The 23864-nt window shown below is 37.8% G+C and overlaps 1 protein-coding gene and 1 non-coding gene across 2 annotated transcripts in view; both read left to right on the top strand.

The window, feature by feature from the left end:
• Nucleotides 1-14499, top strand: part of CPD (carboxypeptidase D) — an 80813-nt gene extending 66314 nt beyond the window's left edge. Inside the window, exons 15-21 of the mRNA XM_042917187.1 lie at nt 833-964; nt 2693-2788; nt 2891-2955; nt 6939-7070; nt 7868-8053; nt 8350-8449; nt 10381-14499. Of these exons, the coding sequence (XP_042773121.1) occupies nt 833-964; nt 2693-2788; nt 2891-2955; nt 6939-7070; nt 7868-8053; nt 8350-8449; nt 10381-10607 (938 nt within the window). The 3' untranslated portion in view covers nt 10608-14499. The remainder of the gene's footprint in view (nt 1-832; nt 965-2692; nt 2789-2890; nt 2956-6938; nt 7071-7867; nt 8054-8349; nt 8450-10380) is intronic.
• A 7392-nt stretch (nt 14500-21891) lies between these two features.
• On the top strand, nt 21892-21994 carry LOC122207529. The gene has a single exon (XR_006196930.1). It is a non-coding gene; the product is annotated as a U6 spliceosomal RNA (small nuclear RNA).
• The last annotated feature ends 1870 nt before the right edge of the window (nt 21995-23864 follow it).

Raw genomic sequence — 23864 nt, 5'->3', positions numbered from 1 at the left:
TTTTCTTACTAATGGACATTTGCTTTCTTTCTAATTTTTTGCTCTTGCAAACAGTGCTACAGAAAACATCCTGATTTCTGAAAATCTTATTTTCTTTCAAGGATAGGTTATATGTTCTCAAAATTATTTTTTTTAAGTTTAAGTTATTTATTTTGAGAGCGAGAGAGCACAATCAGTGAAGGACAGAGAGAAGGAGAGACAGAATCCCAAGTAGGCTCCGTACCATCAGCGCAGAGCCCCATGTGGGGCTCGAATTCATGAACTGTGAGATCATGACCTGAACCGAGATCAAGAGTCGGATGCTTAACCAACTGAGCCACCTAGGAGCCCCTCAATATTATTTTTTTTTAAGAGGACACGTTCGGGGCGCCTGGGTGGTTTAGTTGGTTCTTGATCTCAGCTCAGTTCATGATCTCACAGTTTGTGAGATCAAGCCCCATGTCAGGCTCCACACTGATAGTGCAAAGCCTGCTTGGAATTCTCTCTTCCCCCTCTCTCTGCACCTCTCTCTCTCTCTCTCTCTCAAAAATAAATAAATAAACTTAAAAAAAATAGAGGATATGTTCATCCCTTTTTGTTTCCAGTAAGAATTTTCTTAATCTTGCTTAGAGTCATTAACCTTTACACACTATCCTGAATTATATAAAACTCAAAGTAATCTACCTTCTAGAGTATATCTTTCACACTATTGAGATAGTATTGAGTCATACAGTGTTTATATACAGATTTTTAAAGTTAGCCTCTGATTGTGCTCATTAGAGAATATTTTCTTAGCTATTCATACTAAAATTTTGAAATGGTACTTCATATTTGACTTTTGCATTTTTTTTAGATAATGCTTCCCAGCCTGAGACTAAAGCAATCATTGAAAATTTGATTCAAAAACAGGACTTCAGTCTTTCTGTTGCATTAGATGGTGGTTCAGTGCTGGTCACATACCCGTATGACAAACCAGTACAAACAGGTACGTAGAATATCAATTTATGTATATATTTTCTAAGCTTAGATAGGAAATTCCAATTAGGTAATGTCCCTTCTAAATTTTTTTTTAAAATTGTGAGCATTTGAGCATACTCCATGAGCAACAACCAACTTGGGAAGATTGTGCTTATATCAACAGCTCAGTTACTTGGAGGAGAGAGGTCAGATTTAATGATGGGCCAGCTTTATCCAGTGCAGCCATCTTGTCACATTTGTTCAATCTAGTTCACAAACATTTATTGAATAATTATTATGTCTGTGGATATTGGGAATACAAAAGTGAATAAAACACAATGTCTGCCTCAAGAAACTCATACTGTGTTTAAGCAAATATTAGCAATACATGGGAATGCAAGCTGGTGCAGCCACTCTGGAAAACAGTATGGAGGTTCCTCAAAAAAATAAAAATAGAACTACCCTATGACCCAGCAATTGCACTAGTAGGCATTTATCCACGGGATATAGGTGTGCTGTTTCGAAGGGACACGTGCACCCCCATGTTTATAGCAGCACTATCAACAATAGCCAAAGTATGGAAAGAGCCCAAATGTCCATCGATGGATGAATGGATAAAGAAGATGTGGTATATATATATATATATATATACAATGGAGTATTACTTGGCAATCAAAAAGAATGAAATCTTGCCATTTGCAACTATGTGGATGGAACTGGAGGGTATTATGCTAAGTGAAATTAGTCAGAGAAAGACAAAAATCATATGACTTCACTCATATGAGGACTTTAAGAGACAAAACAGATGAACATAAGGGAAGGGAAACAAAAATAATATAAAAATGGGGAGGGGGACAAAGCGTAAGAGACTCTTCAATATGGAGAACAAACAGAGGGTTACTGGAGGGAGTGTGGGAGGGGGGATGGGCTAAATGGGTAAGGGGCACTAAGGAATCTACTCCTGAAATCATTGTTGCATTATATGCTAACTAATTTGGATGTAAATTTAAAAAAATAAAAAATAAAACAAATTAATAAAAAAATTTAGCAATACAGAATCGCCCTTCCCTGCTTTAAACCTTGACTGACTTGCTTGCATTTAAAACAAAAAATTTTTTTAATGTTTATTTATTCTTGAGAGAGAGACAGAGCGTGGGTGGGGGAGGGGCAGAGAGAGAGAGAGAGAGAGAGAGAGAGAGAGAGAGAGAGAGACAGAATCCAAAGCAGGCTCCAGGCTCTGAGCTGTCAGCACAGAACCTGACACGGGGCTCAAACTTACAAACCGTGAGATCATGACCTGAGCTGAAGTCAGATGCTTAACCTACTGAGCCATGCAGGCACCCCGTGACTTGGTTGCACTTAGATGAGTTTAACAATTGCTTCTTGAATCTCTCTGGGGCCATCGTATATGGAGGTAGTTTGTGTTGTTTAAATGCAGCTTATAAGGAATATTGTTATTAGGCCTTCATTGCCCTAAATGTAAGAAAACATACCAAGCAAGTTTGTATTTTAGTGTGGTGTCCTGTTGTGTAAACTAACCATTAGTACCTTCTAATACAAGAAAGATGTGTATCTTCTTAGTCTGATTGTCCTGGGCTCAACAGAACTATGTGATTAATTTTAATAATTCCTCAATGCACTTCAGTGGGGTTTAAGATTAACTAGAAGGAGAGAAAGAGGACTTTTATATCCATGAAGTTGAACTTGGAGTAAGATTTTTTGGATTTCTCCAACTTCTGAATTTTTCTTTTTATAGTGGAAAACAAAGAGACTCTGAAGCATTTGGCATCTCTTTATGCAAATAATCATCCATCCATGCACATGGGTCAGCCCAGTTGCCCAAATAAATCAGGTAAGTATTTTCCATACCCTTTGTTCTTGTTGGTGCTTTCAGGGACTGAGGGTGTCTTACCTTAAGGTCTTGTTGAGCCTCTGTCTCTCAATGCTTTTATAGATGAGAATATCCCAGGAGGCGTAATGCGTGGAGCAGAATGGCACAGTCACCTGGGCAGCATGAAGGTATGCTTTATAGAATGCAGTCAAAGTAGCGTATAATTGTTGGCCATTGAATGACAGAATAGGTGACTTTTCTGATATAAGCAAAGTGAATGGCAGCTGCTTCATGGCTTTCTTGATAAGACAGCCCTCAACTTAACCTCTGGCAGCATTTTTTTTCACCATTTGAATCATTTTTAATTGTACAGTTCAGTGACATTAATTACATTTAATATAATTAAACTAATCACCATTCTAAACCATCTGTTTCCAAAGCTTTTTTATCACCCCGGAAAGAAACTCTGCATCTGCTAAGCAATAACTCCTGATTCCGCTGGTAACCCCCCAACTCCTGGTAGCCTCTCTACTTTCTGTCTCTATGTTTTTGCCTATTCTAAATATTTCTTATAAGTGCAATCATACAATATTTGTCCTTTGTGCCTGTCTTCTTTCACTTAGCGTAATGGTTTCAGGGTTCAACCATTTTCTTAGCCTGTATCAGTCCTCTATTGCTTTTTATGGCAGAATAATGTTCTATTGTGTGTATATACCACATTTTGTTTATCAGTTTAACACTTGAGTTGTTTCTACCTTTTGGCTATAGAATAATGAACAAGTTGTACAGCATACAACTGTAAGTTTGAGCCCTCATTTTCAATTCTTTGGGGTATATATCTAGATGTGGAATTGCTACCCATGTTCTAATTCTATGTTTAACGTTTTAAGGGACCACTGAACTATTTGGTACATTCCCACCAACAATGTATAGGAGTTCCAATTTCTCTACATTCTTATCAAAACTTATTATTTTTCTTTTTTTTTTTTTTAATTATAGCCATCCTAGCAGGTATGAAATGGAACTTCATTGTAGTTTTGATTTGCATTTCTTCAAACACTAATGATGTTGAGCATCTTTTCATGTGCTTATTGACCATTTGTACATCTTCTTTGGACAAATGTCTGTTTTTCTATTGCCAATTTTATTTTGTTTTGTTTTTATTTATTATTTAAAAATTTTTAATATCTATTTACCTTTGAGAGACAGACAGAGCATGAGTGGGGGAGGGGCAGAGAGAGAGGCTCCAAAGCAGGCTCTAGGCTCTGAGCTGTCTGCACAGAGCCCACGTTGGGGCTCGAACCCACAAACTGCAAGATCATGACCAGAGCCAAAGTCGAATGCTTAACCAACTGAGCCACCCAGGCACCCCTTATTTTGTTATTTTTAAAATTCCATTGCCTATTTTAAAATTAGGTTGTCTTTTTGTTGTTAGGTTATAAGAATTCTTTATATATTTTGGATGCTAAACCCTTATCATATGTTTGATTTTGAGTAGTTTCTTCTATTATGTTGGTTGTCATTTCATTTTCTTGATAATGCCTTTTGATGCACAAAATTTTTTAATTTTGATGAAGTCAAACTTATCTGTCTTTTTGTTGCTCTTGTCATATCTAAGAATTCATAGCCAAATCCAAGGTCATGATTTACCTCCATGTTTTCTTCTATGAGTTTTATGGATTTAGCTCTTGTATTTAGGTCATTGATATATACGTGTGTGTGTGTGTGTGTGTGTGTGTGTGTGTGTGTGTGTGTGTGTGTATGTATATATATATGTGTGTATGTGTATGTGTGTGTGTATATATATGTATATATTTTTTTTTTTACATTTTTTAATGTTTATTTTTCAGAGAGAGAGAGAACAGAGTGCGAGTTGGGGAGGGGCAGAGAGAGAGGGAAACACAGAATCCAAAGCAGGCTTCAACTTAACTGACTGAGCCCCCCAGGTGCCCCAGGTCATTGATACATCTTAAGTTGATTTTTGTATATGATAGGAAGTAGGATTTCAACTTCATTTTTTTGCATGTGGAAATCTAATTGTCCAAGCACCATTTGTTTTAGAGATTGTTCTTTCCCTTTGAATGGTCTTGGCACCCTTGTCAAAAATCAGTTGACCATAGATGTATGTGTTTATTTCTGGACTCTGAATTCTGTTTCACTGGTCTTTATGTCTATTCCCCCAGTATCACTGTTTTGAGTGCTGTAGCTTTGTAGTAAGTTTTGAAATTAAGAGGGGCGCCTGGGTGGCTCAGTCGGTTAAGCATCCGACTTCGGCTCAGGTCATGATCTCGTGGTCCGTGAGTTCGAGCCCCGCGTCGGGCTCTGTGCTGACAGCTCAGAGCCTGGAGCCTGTTTCAGATTCTGTGTCTCCCTCTCTCTCCAGCCCTCCCCTGTTCATGCTCTGTCTCTCTCTGTCTCAAAAATAGAATAAACGTTAACAAAAAAAAAAATTAAAAAAAAAAAAGAAATTAAGAAGTGTGTGTACTCCAACTTTTTCCTTTTTCAAGATTGTTTTTGGCTATTCAAGGTGCCTTGCAATTATATTTCAATTGAATTGAAGATTGGCTTTGCTTTTCGTTTCTTTCCTTCTTTCTTTCTTTCTTTCTTTCTTTCTTTCTTTCTTTTTCTTTCCTTCCTTCCTTCCTTCCTTCCTTCCTTCCTTCTTTCCTTCTTTCCTTCTTTCTTATCAAAAAATGCTGTTGGAATTTTGTTAAGGGTTGTGTTGAATCTGTAGATCACTTTGGGTTATATTAACATCTCAGTAGTATTGTCTTTCTATTCATGAATGCAGTTATGTCTTTCCATTTACTTAGGTCTTCTTTAATTTCTTTTTGATAGCATTTTAATTGGTTGTCCATCCACTTCAGATTAGTAAGGAGTTGTTAGATGGGTGATTAGCTCATCAGTTCATTAACATGTGCAACTAGAAATTTGACTTCATTCTCATCTCTGCCTGCCTTCCCTCCTTTATTTACTAAGAACTTACTATGTATGAGGTACTTTGCTATACTAGTGATAAATGAAATATATTTCCTGTCCCATTGTACAAATAACTATTTTACATAATTAATTGATTTGATCTAGAAGAGAGCAACTCTCAATGTGCCATAAGAAATTAAAGACAGAAAAGATTACACCTAATCAGAGATGTAGTCTTCTCTTAGAGAAAATGGCATTTGGGATGCAGAGATGGTGCAGCAGAACATTCTAGAAAGAGAAAGCAATATGGGCAGAGGTCAATAAGCAGTCTAGTTTAGTTAGAACAAGAGCCGTAACAGAGAGCAGCAGAAGACAAGAATGGAAAGAGAGTTTGGGGCTTTGAACACTTTGTTTTAGTAAGGAATGGGAAGCCACTGAAGGTTTTGAGCAGGTATATAGTAACATGATTGGAACTGTGCTATGGAACAATTAATCTCTCTGTAGTGGGTTGAGATAGTTTGGAGGAAGGAGAGAATGGCGTGGGGAGACTAGTGTAGAATTTCCTAGACAAACAAAAATGAGGGTCTGGGTTAGGGTGGTGACGATGGGAATGGAGCCACAGGATGAAGTCTCAGAGATATTGCAGAGGTGGAATTGACAGGATTTGGCAAATTATGGATGATGGCAAGAAACCGAAGTCAAAGACAAGAGATTTCATGTCTGCATGAGGACATGAGTTCATACCATTAACTGAATAAGGAAAAAAAAACAGGTTTGGGAACCTGTCCACAGCAGCAGTTCCTGTGCCTGGATAATTGCTATTCTGTAAACAGTGGCTGCCGTCACCAGCAGTGGAAGGTACCAGAGGGTGAGTGCTTGTACTTCTACCTCCAGAGCTCTGAGAACGGCTGACGTTCCAGAGTTGAGAGGAAAGCTGGCCATCTGCATGCACTTATTTATAGGGTTGTATTCAGCAAACCCTAGTCAACCTCCTCTACCTGCCAGGCACCATGGCAAGCACTGGAGATACAAAAGTGAATTAGACCTAGTCCCTAGTCTCAAGGACTCTCTTAGCAACAGCCATGTTTGTGACTGATTATAATACCGAGCAGTTTATTTGCTAGAAAATGCTTTACAGATTCTTTGCTTACATCACCCAGGTTTTCTTTCTATTCATTGTTGCATTACAAAGCCTCACTCCTACTTTCATGTGTTCATTTTTCTACATTCGTTTTTGAATTTTATATTCCAGGATTATAGTGTCACCTATGGCCACTGTCCGGAAATCACAGTGTACACGAGCTGCTGCTACTTTCCCAGTGCAGCACAACTCCCTTCCTTGTGGGCAGAAAATAAAAAATCTCTTCTTAGCATGTTGGTGGAGGTGAGCCTTTCCCTTTTTAACTAGAAGCAAGCTCCCAGGAATATGTTCAATGAAAATCTTCATCAAAACATGTTCTTAATTTTTTACTAAAAATTTTATTATTTATTTTAAAAATATGTATGGAAAGAGTTTTGTTGAATTTATATCACCTAGGTCAGTGCCGTGACTTCACATATCTGGAATCTGCTGTAATTTAGATAATTTAACCCTGTGTGATGTTGCACATTTTTTTCATTTGAATCTCATGCATTAGTTACTTTGAGCAAGTATACTGTGCTGGAAAGTAAATCATTCAAGATATCAGAAGATTTGTGTTCCGACACTTTAAGCTTTGACTGTTATCAGAGTTCTTTTTTCACATATTTCATCTTTATGTTCTGAAGCAGTTTATGAGTAGCAAATGAGGTCAGAAGCAGTTGGGGAAGGACCAACAAGCCAGGTTTATGGGGGTTTTTTGCTGTTGCTTTGTTCATTTGTTTATTGTTTTTTTTTTTTCAACGTTTTTTTTTTTTTTTTAATTTTATTTTTGGGACAGAGAGAGACAGAGCATGAACGGGGGAGGGGCAGAGAGAGAGGGAGACACAGAATCGGAAACAGGCTCCAGGCTCCGAGCCATCAGCCCAGAGCCTGACGCGGGGCTCGAACTCACGGACCGCGAGATCGTGACCTGGCTGAAGTCGGACGCTTAACCGACTGTGCCACCCAGGCGCCCCTGTTTATTGTTTTTTATCATGCCTCAGGCTGTTGCCTCTGGAAATATCTGGAAACACAAATTTCTATGTTGAATATTTTTTCAGGTCCACAAGGGAGTTCATGGTTTTGTTAAAGATAAGACTGGAAAACCAATTTCTAAAGCAGTCATTGTACTCAATGAAGGAATAAAGGTACACACAAAAGAAGGGGGCTATTTCCATGTACTGTTAGCCCCAGGCGTCCATAATATCAATGCCATCGCTGATGGGTATCAGCAACAACATTCACAGGTGAGAAACTCAAACTAAGTAGTATCATGTAAATTCTTATTCTTAATAGTACTTCTATTTTTCTTTGCAACTCTTGTGAGGAATAAAGAAACACAACGTATAACCAACGCTTGCTTATGATATCTTGTTATCTTTCTAGGCTTTGGCAACACAAGGGAAATTTTTATAGCATTTTGTATACTTGTGATGACAATGACTCATCTCCTTGGTTTGGTATAAAGGCCTTAGGAATATTCCCAGGATACAGTATACCTTAAGGGAACTTTTTTTGTAATTCTTGCACTTTGTCCCTCTAGGTCTTTGTGCATCATGATGCAGCTAGCTCTGTGGTAATAGTCTTTGACACAGATAACCGGATATTTGGTTTGCCAAGGGAGCTTGTGGTAACTGTATCAGGTAAAGAAATTTAAATTTTTAGTAGTTGAAGTTAAAACCGGTTCTGACATTTCAACTTGAGAGTGGATTGCCTCCCAATCACCTGAAGCTAATCACTTTTCTTCTAATACCTCCTTATCTAAACATTTTTTTGGATTTTTCTGGAACACTGTTCTCCCATATGTTCTTATGGCTTGCTCTTTCACGTGTTCAGGTCTATACGCAAATGTCACCTCCAGAGAGACACCTTCCCTGATCACCCTAGCTAAGACAGCACCCCTGTCACTCTACCCCACTTTTTTTATTATAGGACTTATCACCATTTGACATTATATTATATATTTAGTCATTTACTTGTCTATATTCGATCTTTCCCACTAAAACATAAAAGCCTCAGAGAGAAGAGGGAGTTTATCTACATCTCCTGCTCCTAGAACCATGGCTGGCACATAGTGGGTCTTAATGAAGAGTTATTGACTGAATGAATGATTTGCTTTATATTAAGATCATAAGTCCCTTGGACTTTGACTTGTATTCTATTTTTTCAAGATCATAGAAGGAAGAGGAGCACCTGAGTGGCTCAGTTGGTTGAGCATCCGACTCTTGATTTCAGCTCAGATCATGATCCCGGGGTCATGGGATCGAGCCCTGCATCAGGGTCTGTGCTGAGTATGGAGCCTGCTTAAAATTCTCTCCGTCTCTCCCTTTGCCCCTCTCCCCAACTCGTGCTCTCTCTCTAAAATACAATACAGTACATCGTGGATCCTGTTTTCTCCAAGATTAATATGTGCCATAGCTTGAATTACTGAAAGGTTAAAAAGTTAAAAAAAAAAAGTATAGTACAATAATAAATACTCTGTATTGTATCCTTTTGATACAGAGAACCTTGGCTCATTTCTAAGTGCAATTTGGACTTGACACAAAATAACCAAGTTTTATTACAGGGTGTGTGGCAGAAAGAGTCTTAGTTAATAGAGAATGGTATATTGGAAATATGGTCAAATCATAGATACTAGTGTGGAATATTTAAAGTAAACAGCTATTAGCTTGAACCAGATAAAGTGTGAATAACTTAGTGGTTAGACGGACATGGGAGCTCTGAGTCAGCAATGGTTTAAATCTGGCTTTGCCACCCGTTTACTGTCATGAACTTAATTTTTTTTTATGATTTTGTTATTATTTCTGTTACTAAGACTCTTATTTTGATAACTTATGTACAAATATTTTAAATAAATGGGGGTTTGGGATGAGATAAAATTTGTTGGAAAGGAGCAGAAGTCACTGATTGATATAGAGCCAGTTGTAGAGCAATAGTTTGGCTTCATTGTGGTTAATATATATATATATATATATATATATATATATATATATATATATATATATATATATACACACACACACACACACACACACACATACCTACATGCACATGGAAAGCTGTGGAAAAATATTCATGAGCGTTATTAAAAATCATCTCTGGTTAATGGAGATGTGATGTGGAGTTTTGGCTTGGGGTTTTGGTATTTTTCCTTACCTGTATTTTTTCTCTTTTTTCTTTTTTTAAAAATTTTTGTAATGTTTTTGCTTTTTGAGAGACAGAGAGAGACAGAGCGTGAGTGGGGGAGGGGCAGAGAGAGAGAGGGAGTCACAGAATCCAAAGGAGACTCCGGGCTCTGTGCTGACAGCTCAGAGCCCGATGCAGGGCTCAAACCCACAAACTGTGAGATCATGACCTGAGCCGAAGTCGGACGCTTAACTGACTGAGCCACCCAGGCGCCCCGTTTATCTGTATTTTTCTACACGTACTGTCTGTGTAATAATAAACGGTTGTTTTTGAGTGCGTGAAATAAAAATAAAAGAGGTAAAGGGCATATTATGAAAAGCATCACTGTAAGCAGCTTATTCATATCCTTAAAGTGGAACACCACTCAAGTGGCAATTTTGTTTGATAGGTGCCACCATGTCAGCGTTGATCCTAACAGCTTGCATTATTTGGTGCATCTGCTCAATCAAGTCTAACAGACATAAGGATGGCTTTCATCGGCTCAGGCAGCATCATGATGAGTATGAAGATGAAATTCGCATGATGTCAACAGGCTCCAAGAAGTCCCTCTTAAGCCACGAGTTCCAGGATGAAACAGACACTGAAGAGGAAACCTTATATTCTAGCAAACATTGAAACAGACCTCGCACATCTCCCAGCATAAGTACCCAGCAAAATTACAGTTCCTTTTGGGAGACACTGCATTCAGAAGAAAGACTCTCTTGCTTCTTCAAAGAGCTTTGGGAAGTTAACTTGCTAAATTTGTATCCTCTGTGAATTTGGCTGGCGGTTTTGAACTTCCCCTCCTTTAAGTACTGTTACCTTAAAAAAAAAAAAAAATCTGCTTTCTATTTATGCAGCAGAGATGGGACAGCCACTTTGTTTTTCTTTTTAATTTAAGATGAGCTGTTTGGAGCTTACGTTATAACTGCATAAAGCCACTTGGATCTTATATTTTGCACATCAGGTGTTTACTAGTGGCTTTAGCTTTTTTATTTTAAATGGCCAAAAGAATCCAGAAACATTTAGGCAGGGACAGCAGTCAGAATCTGACATAAAGCTTTAAAAACTCAAGGTTTCTCAACCTACTGAGAAGTACTTTTCTCTAGTTATTAAGCAGCTGGAGTTTCTCTTATTATTCAGGTTTAATGGAGGCTGAATTGATTTTTAAATATATAACATTAGGAAATGAATACATGGGCTTCCGCATTTGGCTTTCTACTTGTTCCAAGGTTAGATCAGAACTGGTGGGCAGTGCTCTAAGCGGGACTTCACTACCTCTCTTATAAGGTTTGGCAAAGTTCTAATACCCCCATTTTACGGGAGAACTTGTTGACTCTGTTGTAAAAGATCTAAATGTCCATTTGAATAGAACTGAGAGGGAGATCTACCAAAAGCTAAAACTCGTGCGGCATATCTTTTAACTTGGTAAAATCCCACAGGTGCTGCTGCTTTTTATCTGTGAAGCACTAGTTTATTCTAGGAATGCCTAATTCTTTAATATTTCCTAAATTTGAAACTTTTTCTGTGTTGTACACTTATGGCTTTCAGATGACCCGGCAATGTACAAGATCTGAATTCTACTGAAAATATCTGGAAGTGTGGAAGAGACCTACTTGCACGTCCTTAACCTACATTTGAACACAAAATAACTACAGTTCATGCTCCAGTTCAAGCCTACGGATATCCTACTGTTACTGAAATAGCTTGGCCAGTCTTATTCATATAGGTCTCTGCAAGTGATTGGGTTCTTTGTCCTAATGTTTCATTTGGCAGTCTCTTTTTGATCAACCAATTTTGTTAAAAGTTCAATTGAAAGCATTTAAATATGGCTCCCTCCATTAAAAGAAAATGTAAACTGTGGATTGCCGTGTGCTCTAACACTGTGGTGAGAAAGTATCATCTTCACTGCCAGTCAGGTTATTGCAAAGACCTGAAAGATTTGCATTTTATTGTGTCTGTCATATCATGCTATTCAATGGAATTGATGCTTTTTTTAAGTATGAGTCTTACCAATGATCTAATGGTTTAATACCTTTGAATGTTTTTAGTGGCCAACTTGCTGCTGAGTTTGTACTAAATCAGGGGATCAAAAAACTTGCTCTCATCTTTTCAAATTGTATTCTATATCCATTAATGTATCAGTCATCCCAAAGCCTTCCTCTGGAGTGGTTTACCACCCATGTAGGTCATTCCACGTTTTGTGAGGAATGCACCCGAAGTGGCTTTATAAAAAGAGATTTGGCTAAGCAGGAATAATGAGGTCACGATATTTGTTAGTATCTGCGATAAATTTGGGTGGTTCAAGGTTAAGCCATTCTGGTATTAATCCTATCATTAACAACTCTAAATTTTGAGCCCTTGCCACCCCATTCTCACCTGACCACATACACAGAACAGCTAATGCTTCATGAAATATATGTGGTTTAACTTCTTCTAATAATACTTTACATTTTCTTTAAGGGGATGATGTGGTGGCATTGCTCTTTTGAGCTTTACTTTTAAGAGCGCAAAGTCAGAAAACCAACAAGGCCAGAGTGGCTGGCCCTGGTTGGGACATTGCAGGTGGAAATGAAACGAAGTTGATATGACAGCCTTTACTTTTTTAGCATTGGTCTTCAGTAGAGGGTGCCTTTTAAATTCATTTCTCTTTTGAGTTAAACATATCTTTAACTGTACATCACAGTGGCTGGAGTCCATGCCTTTTAAGCATGTATAAAAATTTTTTAGAAATGAACATACAAATAGTTCTTTTAGTAATTTTTCCTGAAAGTAAAACCAAATTCTGCTATAAATCTTGAATCTTTAATGAATTTCTAAATAATGCATTGCTCTGGAAAATAAGACCTTCTCAGCCTGTGTTACCTATGAACATGAATGTATAGGATCATGACTACTAAGATTGTGTTCTCGGCCCTGCTTTGTTTTTTATTTGTGGATCTAATCTTAGACCACATTAACTGCTTAAGGCATTGAAGCCATAGGGGATAGGGAATGCATTTCTTCAGTGTTTCTCCTAGAGACTTTCCATTTCCCTGGAGTCATGGAGGCAAGTAAGTATCACAGTATTAAGGAATTTGCCCAAATCTGAGTTGTGCCTTTCTTTCCTCACAAGGCATGTTTTTTGTCCTGGTGATCAGTTTGTAAGCCTTCTTCCCTCCCAGCTCCTTAATAAAGGCAAAGTGATTGAGTAGGTAATGTTCAAAGTGTCTGCCTGTGTAAATGTACTTGTTAATGTACGGTTAATGCAGTTCCATAAAATGAACTCAAGTTAATTTCAGAAGGAGAGACCTTTTGGTTTTGCTGTATTTCACTGAACACTTGCATAGTGTTTGGGATTCCATCCAGTTGAGGAATGCTTGCAATTTTCATTGGAGGGAATTTGCTTTGGGACTTTGTCATCCTCCAGAAAGCAAACATAATGTATATTCGGCCCAGTATGATTGATTGGTTAATCTTTGGTAACTTTCACCTGGACGGCATTTGCTGAATTAATGAATATTGAACTTAAAACTAATTATGAGTTGACAAATAAATAAAAGGTAGTCGTATGCCTCAGCTTATTGTGTTTCTGAGCTAATACCAGGTTACTCAGTAACCATGACTTGCTCCCCTATATCCATTTATTCTCAATAGTAAATAGTTTTCTCGTCTTGTTGCCAGAAATGCACTTGTGCTAGGTTTTGTCCCTGCTGTATTAAAAGCTTCTTGGCTATGAATGCTGTAATGGTGCCCTGCCTTATGGTTCTCTGATAGAATTGTTTTCAACAATAGCAACTTTATTGTTACTACAAAAAATTCGACCGTGGTTGATGTTCAGTGATTTTCTATCTAGAAACTTTTTGGTAGCTCTTTGAGTTTCTGATTTGTTTTAACTAAAGCAGATTCTTTGGGGGTGGTTAGGGCCCTTGATTAATGTCAACTAAACTTGGATTTACCGTTCATGAAGAAATATCTCCCAACACTCATTTCTCCAATTTTTAGCATTGATTAATTAATATTCCATTTGATTTTCAGAATATTGTCCTAGTTGATTTTGATTAGACAGCACATATTATGAAATTGAAACTAGGTGACCATCTTAAGGCAATTGGATATAAATTATGCAAATATGTATGATTATGACTTTTATAAATGGCGTAACATGAGTGTACTGGCTACGCTCTATGCTGGCCATGCTGCAGATTTTCCGGAGGTAGGACATAATGGTATTTTTTTTATGCTCAGAGTAAAAATCAACTTTTCGCCTCTTTGTTTTTCCAGAGTGACATTCCCAGGCTCCAGAACAATTCTATAGCTATTCATATGAGGTGCCCAACACTCATTCATCTCAAGTGCTTCAGTCTTGGTTTATCTCATGCACTGTGCCTTCAAAATGAAATTTTTAAAAGGGACTTTAAATGAAGTTGAATAGTAGTTTTAAAAAAGTCAATCTGTGTAATTTATGTGAAATCTAATTGTAATGAGGTCCTTTCTGTTTTTTATATGTAAACAGATCTACTAATCCTGTATAAAGGTTATTTTATGATGTTTGTCTTTCTTTGTGTTTTGTCTCATAATCTTTTTTCAAAGGCAACAGACCAAAAAAAATTTATTGTCCCAATTTGAAAGCTATGTATTTAGTTTTTCTACCTGTGCTAAGGGGAAAAAATAGTACCAGGCTAGGAATACAGAGTGTTACCTGTAGAATGTTTTTGTCTTCACAAATTGACTTGAAAGAAAGCTGTTTCCGAAATAATCCCATTTTACAGTAGCCACAGTTCTCCTTTCTGTTTGTGGCTCAGCTAGATTGCTATATGTCCAATCATTTCACAACAAACACCACAAAGCTGGCCACTGAAAAGTTTATGTATGCATTTCAAACTTGTTTGTTAAAAAGTTTATCCTTTTTCCAAATAAGCCACATTCTATAATGTGTCCTGCCACCTTAGGCACAGTGGTGATGAATTCACTGTCCCCTTTAAATTTAGCAATGATTCGTTGATACTGCTGGTCTAATAGGAATAGGGAAAGCAAAGTTATATAAAAATATGGGTTCTACTGACAAGGAACTCCTAGTCCAGACCAGAGAAATAGAAATGAAAATATGCTTTACTTCCATAGTGTTTGGTTCCTCTAAAAAAGAAAATCTCTGTGGCAGGGGAAGTATAACATGGAGATTCGAACGTGGACTTTGGAGCCGGACCGATCTGTGATTGATTCTTTGCTCTACCACTTGCTCCCTACATGACCTTGCATTGTACAAGTTTCTCCACATTCTCCAAGTCTTAATATCTCTGCCTGTTAAGGAGTAATACCTGATAGGATTGTATTGACGTAGTATTTAACTCAGAATTGAATGCCCATGGTAACCAGCATCATTTTTCTTCATTTGTCTGATCTTTTGAAAGAAAGGTGTTTTATCAAATATATGAACAGAGATCTGTTTACAGGTGGTCATTTTAACTTAGAAGAAATCCCTACACGTGAATACTAAAAAACAAAATAAAAAAAGAGCTATGAAATTTTCCATTATGTAGTTCCATAGATTGTCTATAGCATGGCAGTAAAGTTTTGAAAATTATGCCAAATGCTTCAGATTTGTTTTTAAATGAAATTAGATTGTATTTATGCCTATTCAGTGAAAAGAGCCTTACTTAATCTGCTACAGGAAATCCGAATAGTGATAATGGTTCTTTTCCCCTCAGTGTTTGAAATGTTTTCCTGAATTTTTTGTCAGGAGTTTTCTCATAACTGATCAAGAACCTTTTGGTTTCTACCATAAATGGTAATCTATCAGTGATGTTTCATTTTTCAGGTTTCTAGAAGCTAATTGTCCTCAGCAATTAAGCATGATGCTCAGTGCTAAATGAGCACTCAGTTATGAATAAATGCCATTGTGTTAGGCCTTCACCTCTAATTCTCACTTGCAGCTAGAACACCAACTGATTGTATGCTGTTTATTGCAAACCTCAGATACATGCATCATTAATTATTACCCACACTTAAAAGCAATGAAATCAGCATACAAAGCCCAATTTTAACTTCAATATTACAGTTTCCACCTACATTCATCAGTAGAATGTTAAATACAAGCATATTATTTCTTTTGCACTTTGTCTGGAGTCGGATGGAATCCTATTCCCTATTAGCTGCATAGACAAATGTACACAAGGCAAGCAAGGAGCAGAAAGTTGTTCAAGTTTAGAGGCCAGGCTGGACAAGACTGAATACAGAAGGGTGAGAAGATTGAAAGTGTGGTAATTGGAAGTGGGAGTATATCGAGATGATTACCTCCATGTCAGCAAAGACAATTTATGGATTCAGTTAGAAGCAATAGGAAAAGGTTGTGTTGCAATCAAAATGTAGGTGGAAAATAGTAGCCGATGGAGAAATTTAAGATGGAATATGTAGAAAGAGATTGCAGCTGAAGTAGAAATTGTTATAACATGGGTTATATTCTGTGACTGTCATCGAGATTGACCAAAAGCAAAGGGGTCATGGGGAAAGATCTAGATTGCTAGATCTGAACCACTACTATTTTTGAGTTTTTGAAGTTATTCCAATGTATATAATTATTATTGTCTATTAGGTATTATTCCAGTAGGGTTGTTTAAGATCAAACAGGCTTTTTTTTCCCAAGAGTTTGAAAGATGTGAGGTGCCCATAATAATTGATCCTAAAGATAGAGAATGGGATAGGTGGAGAGTGGGCTGATTATGGTAATGGGTGAATTGGACAAGTCGTGGATTTTTTAGAAAATAATTTTAGAATAGTTTTAGGTTTACAGAAGAGTTGCAAAGATAATGTAGAATTGACTACTGGGTTTTTACTTGGAAGATGTGGATGTCCAGAGGGCAACAGAGGAAGGGTTGTATATATAGTCTTGTATTCAGCAGAACTTGAATGGAACAAAGGGACTGATCACAGCAAATAAGGTGTCTAGAATCTAGCCAGGCAGGCACAGCCTGTGTGGTCCTGGCGTCACGCCATGTGTTACTACCTCTAGGTAACTGAGTTAAACTCAGTTCTTCTCTAGAGGAAGGCATTTCCATCCTAGATTTGGAGGAGACCTCTTGATTTTTCAAGGGCAATGACCAAACACGGGCAAAGATAACCAAGCACGTAGGGAAATAAGACACCTCCAGTAAGAAAGCAGAAAAAGTTCTATGCTGGTTTCAGATGCTGACATCTGAAAACACTGTAAAACAAATATACTTACTATTTTCAAAGAATAAAAGATAAGCCTGAGACTATAACAGGAAACTAGAAAATAATAAAACTTCCAGAAGTGAAAGTACAGAAGTTAAAATGCACAGTTATAATGGCGGATTGGACACAGAGAAGCAATGAACTTGAAAACAGATCCATAGAAACTCTCTCTTATGCAGCACAGAGACAAAAAGGTAGAAAATATGAAAGACAGGGTCAAAGTGTGGACTGAACATAAGACTAATACATGTTTGATCATCAGCGTTCTAGAAGAAAAGGGGAGAAAGAATAGAACATAAACTATTTTGGTACAATGATGCAGAATTTTCCAAAATTGATAAATGACATCTGTAGATTTAAGGCACTCAATCTAAGCAAAAAAGGTAAGCGCCAACAACCAGGCACCTCAGTGAAGCCGCTAAGCACCAAAGACAAAGAGAAGTGGTCAGAGAGAAAAGTTAACTTCAAAAAATAAGCAGTTAGACTAAAAGATTAGAGACTCACTCCCAACAGTGGAAACCAGAGTACAGTAAAATTATACTTTGAAGGTGCTGGGTAAAACACTAAATAGCTTCCAACATAGAATTCTATATTGAGCAAGTCATTCAAGAATAAAGGTGAACGACCAGGTAGCTGAAGACATTGGTGAAGCCCAAGCTACCTGTCTTCCAATATTTCATTGCAAAGTAATGCAAAAAACAGGAAGGAAAAATTAAACCTACACAAGAGCCACACTCTCAGCATAACCTGAAGTCAGAGAATTTCGAAATGCCAAACTACCTGAATAAAATGAGAAAAATCATCAAATCTCGGCATGTACTTCCATATGCCTGCCCCAACACCACACCTGTGCAAGGCTTTGTGGAGAGAAGGCAGATGGAGATGAACAGCAAGAAAGAAAAGAAGGGCCTAATGTTAGTCTCAAACTACTGCCAGAAAGACCAAGTCCACCTTTAGTCTGAATGGTCTAAAAACATGTCCAAGTAGATCAGAGTACAAACTATAGAGAAGAGGCTTCAAAGTGAGCACAGTTCAAAGGGGGCAGGCATGATTTAAAGGGACAGCTTTGAAACACAGAGGTTAGAGTGGGAGAGAGCCAAAGCATAGAGACTGTTAAAAACTGAGAACAAACTGAGGGTTGATGGGGGGTGGGAGGGAGGGCAGGGTGGGTGATGGGTATTGAGGAGGGCACCTTTTGGGATGAGCACTGGGTGTTGTATGGAAACCAATTTGACAGTAAATTTCATATATTAAAAAATAAAAAATAAAAAATAAAAAAAATAAAAAAAAAAAAAAGAAACACAGAGCTTCTGGTGAAGGAAAATTTAACAAGTGATGAGAAAGAAAAGAAGCAAAGAGGAATGTTTAAGAGTCCTGCAACTTACAACCTCTCCCTATCACCAAAATAAATCCATAAAAAAATCTAAAGTACCTGGATTTTGCTAGATTGATGGAAGAGACCTCAGCCATGAAACATGAAAATACGAATGACAGATCTGGATATTGACAAAGAAAAAACAAACTTGTCACCACTCGCAGATTTGATTATGCATGTGAAAAATACAAAATAATCTACAAGTAAATTAGAAATAATAAGATAATTTAGTTCTACTTCCAGCTGTAGATGAATTGGCTTGAAACAAAAAGACCTTCCCTTCAGGAACAATTAGAAAATCTGGATTTAAAAACAAAACAAAACACTTGTTTGAAAGAGTGAAGAACTACTAAGGTAACAAGGACTTATGGGGTCAAGATCCTAGAGCAAAGGGAATTTAGAGGTGAACATGACAGTCAAGTTTCACCTTGAGGGATTTGTTGATTCATAACTGAATCTGAGAGTCATAACTAACTGAGAGTTACAGGTACGTAGTAGCAGAGAGGGCAGGCAAGAGGCAGAGAACCCAAACAGAAGCTGTAGCCAGTATCACTGGGTCGGGGGAAAATATGAATTCAGCACTTATCAAGAAAGGGGGCACTGGTCAACAGGCTTTCAGTTAGGACACTTGGGTGGCACATTAGAAGTAAGGGCAAATTAGAAACGGACCAATTTTTACAAACCCAGAATCCTACTTGGTAAAAGTCCCAGCCCATACTTGAGTAAGCTGGTGTGCCACTACCTGAACTGCCTGTGTGAAGTGCAGTAAACTGTCTCTGGAAGAAGATATCATCTGGGGCCTCAAATGATTACTACAAATTTTAATTTAGAATATATAGCATCCAATTGAAAGTTATTTTTATTGTCAAAAGACACTATCAAAAGATGAAAGATCAAGAGAAAAAAATAGACACAGTTCCATAGGAGTTACAGATTTTTCATTTATCAGAAACTTAAAAATAATGGTAATGAATAAATGCAGAAAGAAAAGATGAATTTTAGCAAACAATTAAAATGTATTGAAAATTAAATGGAAGTTTTTCGATTCTGGACAAAATGGAGTAGATGTATTTCTCTTCAATTCCTCCCACTAAGCACAGAAAGGGTGGAGAGACGGAGGCAAACCAGTTAGGGACCTCTGTACCCAAGAAACGACATGTGGTGAATTCCTTGGGTTTTCTTTCTGCCTCATATATCCCATAGTGGGTGTTGCATTATATATCCCATAATGGAGAAGCTGGCAATCCAGAGATGCCAAAGGGTGCAGACAGAAAAACCCCAAAAGAAAATGCTTCTGTAGCCAAAGGACACCGGAAGGGGCAGCCTACGAAGGTGCAATAATTTTAGACAATAATTGCACCGCTCCAGCCAAATGCTACCAAAAACAAACAAACAAACAAACAAAAAACAAGGCCCATTTCTACCCCTTACAGCAATGGCTGAGCAGGAAGCCTAGACTCCACCCTCACCTGGCTGTAATAAAGCCAGGATGGGTGGGTAGTGTCAAAGAAGGCCCAGGGGGAGAGCCAGGACCTCCACACAGCACAGTGGTAATGAGGCCCCCGTCATGGTGTCACTGAGGGCCATCTGTGGAAGAGTAACAAGGCACCCCCACCCACCACCTGGGCTATCAACAGAGGCCAGGGGAGAGTCTGAATTTCTTTACTTCAACCTGGTAGTAACAAGGCAGTTCCCCACCACCCCCACCAGCACAATGTCAGAGGAGTTCTGCTTAAACAGAAGCTTTAAATAAGATTCAGGGTCTTAAAATATCAAGGATTACAACTTAAAAATCATTAATTATACCCAGAACCCAAAGAATTTCAACTTGAATGAAAAAAAAGATAATCAACAGATGTGAATATCAAGATGACACAGATGTTGGAATTATCTGATAATGACATAATAAATATATTGTAATGAGCAATTATAAATAAACTTAGAACAAATGATAAAAAGAGTCTCAGCAAAGAAATAGAAGGTTTGTCTAGGTGCCTCAGTTGGTTAAGCATCTGACTCTTGATTTCAGCCCAGGTCATGATCCCAGGGTCATGAAATTGACCCATACGTCAAGCTCCATGCTGAGCGTGGAGCCTGCTTAAGCTTCTATCTCTCTCCCTCTCTTTCTGCTCCTCTACCTAACTTGCATGTTCTCTCTAAAGTTTTTTTTTTTAAGAAAAAAAGGAAATAGAATATATGAGGAACCAAATGGAAATTTTAGTTCTGAAAAATACAAAAAATGAAATGAAAAACTCAGTGAATGGGCTCGCTATCAGAATGGAGGGAAGAGAGGAAAGATATGCTTGTCAGTGAACTTGAAGATAGAACATGGAAATTACCCAATATAAAAAACAGAAAACAGAAAGAAATTAGTAGAGCCTCAGGTATATGTAGGACACTAACAAAAGATCTAGCATTCATCTCATCAGAGTCCCAGAGGAAGAGGAGAAACAGTATGGGGAAGAAAAAGTAGTAGAAGAAACAATGGCTGAAAATTTCCCAACTTTGCCAACTGGCATGAACCTAGGATTCAAGAAGCTAAAGAGGATAAAACCAAAGAAAACCACCTTAAGATGCATTGTAATTACCTTTCTGAAAACAAAAGAAAAATTTTGAAAGCAGTGATAGAGAAAAGACACCTTAGCTATAGAGGAAAAACCATTCAAAGAACAGCCAGTTTCTCATCAGAAACGTGGAAGCCAGAAGAAATTGGTACATTTTTCAAGTGCCAAAGGAAAAAAAAAAATATGAACCTTAGCTTCTATATCTGGCAACAATATCTTTCAGGAATGAAGGGGAAATCAAGATGTTATCAGATGAAGAAAAACAAGTAGAATTTGTCTCCAGCTGACCTACTCTTTAAAAAAATGGCTAAATGCCATTTTACAAAGCCGTAATCATCAAGACAGTATGATATTGACACAAAAACAGACCATACACCAATGGAATACAATAGAGAACCCAAAAATGGACCCACAAATATATGGCCAACTAATCTTTGACAAAGCAGGAAAGAATATCCACTGGAAAAAAAGACAGTCTCTTTAGCAAATGGTGCTGGGAAGACTGAACAGCAACACGCAGAAGAATGAAACTGGACCCCTTTCTTACACCATACACAAAAATAAATTCAAAATGGCTGAAAGACCTAAATGTGAGACAGGAAACCATCAAAATCCTACAGGAGAAACAGGCAGCAACCTCTTTTATCTCAGCCACAGCAACTTCTTACTTGACATGTCTCCAAAGGCAAGGGAAATAAAAGCAAAAATGAGCTATTGGGACCTCATCAAGATAAAAGTTTCTGCACTGCAAAGGAAACAATCAACAAAACTAAAAGGCAACTGACAGGGCTTGCTCTGGCAGCACATATACTAAAATTGGAAGGATACAGAGAAGATTAGCACAGCCCCTGTGCAAGGATGACACACAAATTCGTGAAGCTTCCATATTTTTATGTGGATCTTGAGAAACTCAACAGCAGACCATGGGGGAATGGAAGGGAAAAAATAGTTACAAACAGAAAGGGAGGAGGGCAAACCATAAGAGACTCTTAAATACAGAGAACAAACTGAGGGTAGATGGGGAGGTGGGGGAGAGGGAAAATGGGTGCTGGTCATTGAGAAGGGCACTTGTTGGGATGAGCATTGGGTGTTACACGTAAGCAATGAACCATGGGGATCTACCCCAAAAACCAAGAACACACTTTACACACTGTTATGTTAGCCAATTTGACAATAAATTTTATTTTTAAAATAAATTAAAAAAAATTTAATAAAAAAAAGGCAACTGACAGAATGGGAGAAGATATTTGCAAATGACATATTGGATAAAGGGTTAATCCAAAATCTATAAAGAACTTACCAAACTCAACACCTGAAAAACAAATAATCCAATGAAGAAATGGGCAAAAGACATGAATAGACATTTTTTCAAATAGGACATCCAGATGGCCAACCAACACATGAAAAGATGCTCAACATCACTCATCATCAGGGAAATAAATGCAAATCAAAAACACATTGAGATACTACCTCACACTAGTCAGAGTGGCTAAAATGAACAACTCAGGAAACAACAGATGTTGGTGAGGATGTGGAGAAAGGTGAACCCTCCTGCACTGTTGGTGGAAATGCAAACTTATGCTGCCACTCTGGAAAACAGTGTGGAGGTTCCTCAAACAATTAAAAATGGAATTACCCTACAACCCAGCAATTGCACTACTAGGAATTTATCCAAAGGATACAGGAATGCTGATTAGAAGGGGCACAGGCACCCTGATGTTTATAGCAGTGCTATCAACAATAGCCAAATTATGGAAAGAGCCTAAATGTCTATTAACTGATGAGTGGATAAAGAAGATGTGGTATATATATACACAATGGAATACTACTCGGCAATGAAAAAGAATGAAATCTTGCCATTTGCAACAACGTGGATGGAACTAGAGGGCATTATGCTAAACAAAATAAGTCAGTCAGAGAAAGATATATGATTTCAATCATATGTGGAATTTGAGAAACTTAACAGATGACCATAGGGGAAGGGAATGAAAAATAAGATAAAAACAGAGAGGGAGGCAAACCATAAGAGACTCTTAAATACAGAGAACAAACTGAGGGTTGATGGGGTGGGAGTGGAGGGAAATGGGTGATGGGCTTTGAGGAGGGCACTTGTTGGGATGAGCACTGGGTGTTGTATGTAAGTGATGAATCACAGGAATCTACTCCTGAAGCCAAGATTACACTGTATGTTAACTAACTTGAGAAAATACATACATACATACATACAGCACACTTACTCAAAAAAACGACTAAATGAAATTCTTGAAACAGAAATGAAATGATAAAAATGATAAAAGAAGGAAACTTGGAACGTCAGGAATGAAGAAAGAAAAATGGAAAGAGTAAAGTAAGTGTAAGTACAGTCATCTTTCCTTCTCCTTTTGTATTCTATAAATTATGTTTGACAGTCAAAGCAAAAATGATAACATCTGGTGTGGTTCTCGATGAATGTAGAGGAAGTCTTAAAAACAGTCATAACTGGGAATGGGTAAACAGGTATCATTTAAACACCTTTACTGGAGGTAACTTGTACATTTCACTAGAACTGGTAAAATGTGGACACAGGTCGACTGTGATAATTTACGTATCTAGAAAGGGTGGCTTTGGAAGGCTGATTTTGACAGGTTGAGGGTGAAGGATAAGGTACATAAAAGCAGCATACACTTTCTAGATTTGGCAGCTGAAAAAGAAGAAGGCTGGGACTTGAACTGCTGTAGACAGGAGAACAGGCGGCCAGTGGAGAAGAGCACTTATGTCAGAGTG

This window comes from Panthera leo, chromosome E1 (genome assembly GCF_018350215.1).
Source record: "Panthera leo isolate Ple1 chromosome E1, P.leo_Ple1_pat1.1, whole genome shotgun sequence".
NCBI classification, from domain to species: Eukaryota; Metazoa; Chordata; class Mammalia; order Carnivora; family Felidae; genus Panthera; species Panthera leo.
Note: the sequence above shows the minus strand (reverse complement) of the source record. Positions and strands in the feature narration are given on the sequence as shown.